Source organism: Diceros bicornis, chromosome 2 (assembly GCF_020826845.1).
Source record: "Diceros bicornis minor isolate mBicDic1 chromosome 2, mDicBic1.mat.cur, whole genome shotgun sequence".
NCBI lineage: Eukaryota > Metazoa > Chordata > Mammalia > Perissodactyla > Rhinocerotidae > Diceros > Diceros bicornis.
The window spans coordinates 41263733-41269732 of record NC_080741.1 but is presented as its reverse complement, the minus strand read 5'-3'; the positions used below and the strand labels follow the sequence as shown (position 1 = coordinate 41269732).

Here is a 6000-nt window from a genome sequence, read left to right as displayed (position 1 = left end):
GTAGTAGCTGAAGCCCAAGAATAGATGAAATCATCCAACAAGAGAGGACAGAATGGGAGAGAAAGAGAGATGAGGACAGAGATTTGGGGCCCAGCAACAATTAAGGAGTAGACAGAGCAGAAGTTTCACTGAAAAAGAAAGAATGAATTAGAGACGAGGAAAGCAGCAGAAAAGTTGGAGAGAATGGCTATCAAAAAGAAGACAGGATAAGAATAATTACTGCAATGGATTACGACATAAAATATTAAATGTATCATATTTATACTAAAAATAAAAATCTAGTTGCTGTTAGCGGATTCTTGGAAATCAACTCACTATTTTGAAAACTGGTGAATAAAGAGGAAATAATCCATTTATTCTGCCTCTCCTATATAAACAATACCACTGGATAACCGGATGGGGGATGCTGCTCATATATAAGAATCCCAGCTAATAAATGAAGAATAATAACAAAATTGTATCCCCAGTGAACTAATGGAGCTAGGCATGAACATCACAAAAAAAGAGAGAAAACGAGATATTATTGCCTCCTGATGGAAGAATACAACACCATGTATGAAGATGTCTTACAGAAAAAGGAAAATAATCACATATGCATCTGATCAAGTCTCCAGGTCCGTGGTTCTCAACCAGATGCAATTTTGCTCAGGGTGTGGGAGAGACATAGCTAGAGGGTCAGGGTGTGGGAGAGAGGATGGACAGTGGGGGTCAGGGTACGTGTGGGAGGAATGTGGGTCAGCGTAAGGAGGAGGGCTTTCTCTCCCTCATTCTGATGATTGAGGTCCCTGTATTAGCTTTACTTTTGCCTTTGAAAGGGGAAAAGTCACAATTTTTATTGGACATATCCCAGACTCAGTGTTATCCTGCCTCCTTGGATAAAAGACAGGAAAAGAGAGATGCTTTCCAGCTCTGGGCACACAGGCAAAGGGACACAAGTAGCCCATTTATGTTCAGGAAGATGTGCTAAGGCGGGCTTCAAGCTGGTCTTGGGCAGGGCCCACATTGCAAAGAGTCAGGTGGGCAGACAGAGCCACTCAGAATATGGCAGAAGATCCCTGCTGTCCAGGGCTACGTCCTCAAGTGGGATCAGTGAGTCTGAGCAGGCAGGGTTAACTGGGGCGCCTGGGCCTGTGGAATTCACTGCGGAGGCCCCCGGGTCTGGGACAGAATTCTCTGCTCGAACTTGGTGTACTGTGGAAGGAGGGCCTCGTAGACCTGGAAGGGTGGAAAGAACAGTTTAGAATGGGGAGGAGGAGGTGCCTCTTACATCTTTTTGCAACTTGCAGTTTTAAAATTTTACATCCCATTTACTTGCAACTTAATTTTTTTGCTAGGCAAAAGAAAAGAAGTGTCAATTCACGAAACAGGAAATGCTAGTAGTTCTCAAACCTATAGTTTAAGATTTTTTTAAATGCCAATTATGACAAGAAACCAATTTTTGTTATTTAATCTACAAAGTTAAAAAAAAATCTGGTGAAGGTACCTGGTAATGGCTGTCTCATTGCACAGCTGATGGAAGTTGGTGGGCAACTCTTTTGGAAATCAACTTGACTTTATGTCTGTATTAAGAGGCTTGAAAATGCCCATTGCCTTTGACCCAGTTATTCTACTACTGCAAAGCTCTCCTAAGGAAATAATCCTACGTGTAGGGTGCCAGGCCCCTTCTTCTTTTTTTTTTTTTTGTGAGGAAGATCAGCCCTGAGCTAACATCTGTTGCCAATCCTCCTCTTTTTTGCCGAGGAAGATTGGCCCTGGGCTAACATCCGTGCCCATCTTCCTCTACTATATATGGGACGCTGCCACAGCATGGCTTGACAAGTGGTGCGTCAGTGCGTGCCTGGGATCCGAACGTGCAAACCCCGGGGCACTGAAGTGGAGCACGCACATTTAACTACTATGCCACCGGGGCGGCCCCAAAGGCCTTCTTACACAGCACTAAACATCAGACTCATAAGACTACCAAGGGCCACACCTTGTCCCTCAAAAGGATATCGTGGAGAAACATACCTGTTGGCACAGTGGCTACAGGTGCTCCTCTTCAATGGGAGACCACTGTAGTGGTCCCTATAGCAGTTTGCACAGGTGTCCAGGAAAGGGTCTCTTCACTTCCCTGCCTTTTCCTCTCCTTACCCCCCAGGTTACAGCTCAGGTGCAAGGAGATGAAATCCAGATCGTACAGGTGCAAGAACCACCTTGACTTTGAAACTTCATGTCCCACAGGAGTATCTCTTGTAACAACTCCATAGGCAAGAGACACGCCCATGAGGAGTCACTGCACTCAGGGAAGGCCTAAGTACGACTTCTCATCAGCTATTTATGGTTTTCCTACTCCAGATGCAGTTTCTCAATTAAAGGACATTTTTACATAAGCAATGTTGCCTATGACATTCCATTTTTATTAAGTCTCAAAGGAAACCTGGTTTAAAAAGCTAACCAAAGGTCAAATTCTCATGCAGAATAGGAAAAGGTTTTGTTAACCCTTTACCCACATAGGGTTAATTATAATAGTTGAAAAACTGGAAGCAACTACTCTTGAATGCTCAAGTAAATTATGTTTCATTTGCTAGAGAGAAAATCATGCAGTCATTAAAAATAATTTGTATATGCATTTTTAAGAATGTAAATACTTATGCTGTAATGTAGAATTTTAAAAGAAGTGGGCTACAAAATTATATATACAGTGTGCTGTGTAATAAACCAAAACTAAAAAACCAACAAGGGAAAAAAGACCAGAAATAAATACAACCCCACGTTCTTACCCTTCATTCCATTTTTTTTAAGCTGTTTTTGCCTGTGGCTCTGTAAGCCTTGCTAAGAAATGTAGGTGCACTTCAGGTGAGTGCATGTTGTCTTACAGACAAGATACACCTAAGACTGAGGGACTCGGATTTCCTTGGGACTCACAAACACCACTGGTAGCTCATGCCAATCCCATTGCTTCTTAATTTGGCTTAATTAGCTCCAACGCCAAGTACTTCAGTAACTGATTATGCAACTAGGGCCACTCTTGGTGCAGCTGGAACGGCTGTCTGTGAATGTTGTCAGAGGACATAAGGTGGTTTTGATTTTTTCTCCAAGGAGGAAATTGCAACATTCAGCTGAGCCGAGAGGGAAAACACTCTTGCTGTTTGGAGTTTCCCCTTTAGCACAGCACTGCTGTAGGTGACATAGACAGAAAACAGAGGACGCTGCCCTGCTCTCAAGGAGTTTACAATCCAGTCCTCAAATAGGTCACTGATGCCAGCAATCACAGACTGTCACTGCTTGTAAGCTGGTGTTGAGAAGGATTCCGAGGTTACACTTGGGTGTCACGGTCAAGAGTTCCACAAGCTATGAGTGACTTTGGTCACGGGCAGGCCAGGGAGAGTGGCGGTACACAGAGTATTTGCTACCTGTAATGAGGCAGATGCAGCTGTTTGTTGCCCTAAAGCTCTCCCCAACTACCTTTTTCCTTGCTGGCCAGCTTCCAGAGAGGATCCTGTCCTTTCATCCTCTCTGGAAGCTGGCCAGCAAGGAAAAAGGTAGTTGGGGAGAGCTTTAGGGCAACAAACAGCTGCATCTGCCTCATTACAGGTAGCAAATACTCTGTGTACCGCCACTCTCCCTGGCCTGCCCGTGACCAAAGTGACCCCAGCGTTTCCTACAGCCCAGGCTGACCATATGACTAAGTGGTAGTCTGTGGGGGAGTTGGGGAACAGACCAGTATGTCTCTCCCTGATAAGCAAGAAATGTGTGAAGACAGACTCTGCCCAATGCCACACTCTGACTCTCTCCTATGAATTCAGTTGTGGGGGACGTGATGTTTGGAGCAGCCGCAGACATCCTGTGATTGTTTTGAGCACATCTAGAGCTACACTCTCCACTAGAGAAGCCAGAAGCCATACATGCCTTTGAGCACTTGAAATGTGACTAGTGCTATAAGCATAAAATGCACACCAGATTTCAAAAGCTTCATACAAAAAAAAAAAAAAGGAAAATATCACACTGGCAATTTTTCTTATTGATTACATGTTGAAATGACACTATTTTGGACATGTTGAATTAAATAAAATATATTATTAAAATTAGTCATTTATTTATTATTACTCTTTTAGAACATGAGACTACTAGAAAATTTAAAATGGGATATGTGGCTCTCATGATGTTCCCCTTGTCCACTACTGATCTGGAGAACTTCAGGGAACATGACCCAGAGCCCTGACATTGTCGAACCACTGAACCAACACCAGCAACTACCTTCAGACTTTCTGTTATGTAATAAAGCCATTAAAGTCAAGGATTCTTTTTAAGCCTCACAATTAGGTTAAAAGGACAGATGTTGTCCCCACCTCACAGATGAAGAAACAGAGGTTCGGAGATGAGGAGTGCTGCTCAAGGTCACATGAATGTCACATCATGAGAGAGAGGCAGAATAAGAATCAGAACCCAAAGGCCCTTCATCTCAATGTAGGATCCTTCTGTTGCACTGAGTTGCCTCTTAAACATAAGGACACACAATAGAAAATAATAGAAGCTTGGGCATACCTGTGTGTGGGTTATCTGGTCACCCAGAAAGCATGAGCTTCTGCTTCCAAGATATGCTGGGAGACAATTCTCCATGGTGTTTCTCTATGTCTGGTGACAGCCTTGATTCCAGACTATCTTTTCAAGGATGTTTGTAAAGCAAACAGCCTTGGAAGACAGAGATAGTGTTGCCCTGAGGGGCAGAGAGAGAATTTGTCTGCTGGCCAGGATAATAAAGATAATGTCTCCTTTGGGGGCAAAGGTCGGGCAGGTTTACTTGTAGCTCCTTTATAAGGTTAGGGGTTTCCTAAGCTCGGGGTCCCTCAATTGTGACACAGACATAGTACGTGCACAGTATCTACCTGGGCCCACGCCACATCACCCCATGCACTTCAGGGCCAAGGAAAACTGATGCAAGCATGAAGCTTATGCTGCCTGCTGTACCATGAGTAATAAAGCCCTCTGCGCTGCCCCTGCACCTGGGCTGCAAGAACCTTGTTCAAACAGCAACAGTGTCATGATGGATGTGTGGCATACCACCCAGATTGCCCTTCAGAAATGAAGAACTTATTCTCCCAGCCCTCAGCTGACAGACAGCCCCCTTTAGGGATTGCTTCGGTTATAGAGAGCTGCCTTACCCCATCCTGGGGTGACCTGCATGCAATAACTGATTGACATGGTACCTCATGGTATAAAGGCCTGGCCTCCTCACCCCAACTGGGTAAAACTCCAAAAGGGAATCCCAGCTTCAGAACTTCCTGTAGGATTGGCTGAGGGCTCAGCTGAGATTACAGTGCAGGTCACCTTCTCCTCTGCCCAGTGCTGCCTCCTCCTTTTTCCTTCCACAGAAGTAGATCCCAAGAGCGCTCCCTAATAAATCTCCTGCATCCTAATCGACATCTCAGAGTCTGCTTTCCAGGAAATCCAACCTGTAACAAGTCAGGTCTGACTTCATAGGGATTTCCTGGCCTGAGTGACTGCACAGCCGTCTTGGATCCAGGCCTCAAATTTGAGTGCTAGAAACCCAGCATGTCTTGTGCTTAAGTGACAGAGTCTTTCAGTGGCTTCTGTAACCGGGTGAAATGGAAGGGCCTGCCCTGAGGCACATGGAGCAATGAAGATATGCCCAGCAATCTATCTTACCCCCGGGGCTGCAAAACCAGCAGGATCTGTGAATCTCAGTGGACAACCTGGCTTCTTTTCCCGTTTCCTTGACAATTTTTTAAAAAGTAGGATTTTCCCTTTAGTTGAGCACACCAACTTCAAGGTAGGTAACAAAGAAAAACTTACCTTTTAGAAAAAAGAACCTAGTTGGTTTTCACAATGCAAATGCTATGACCAAATTCTGATGGTCTCTCACCTGAGAAGCTCCTGGGGTTGGGGTAGCAGCTAATCTGGGGTTTGGGGCTAACTTCACAACCTCTGAAAAGGGCGCATCTGTTTCAGCTGCAAGGCCTAGAAGGGAAGGCTCATCTCACACCAGTGCATGTTGCAAAT

General features: G+C 44.7%; 1 protein-coding gene across 8 annotated transcripts in view; it reads right to left on the bottom strand.

Moving 5' to 3' along the window:
* Window positions 1-330: 330 nt before the first annotated feature.
* XYLB (xylulokinase) overlaps window positions 331-6000 on the bottom strand; it is a 49302-nt gene continuing 43632 nt past the window's right edge. For 4 of the 8 annotated variants that reach the window (XM_058555231.1, XM_058555271.1, XM_058555249.1 and 1 more), the window contains one exon: window positions 331-1215. In XM_058555231.1, the coding sequence (XP_058411214.1) occupies window positions 1013-1215 (203 nt within the window). In that variant the 3' untranslated portion in view covers window positions 331-1012. Of the gene's footprint in view, window positions 1216-3634; window positions 4697-5863; window positions 5959-6000 lie in introns of those variants that run through there. The other 4 variants (XM_058555240.1, XM_058555289.1, XR_009222136.1 and 1 more) reach the window with 3 other exon arrangements.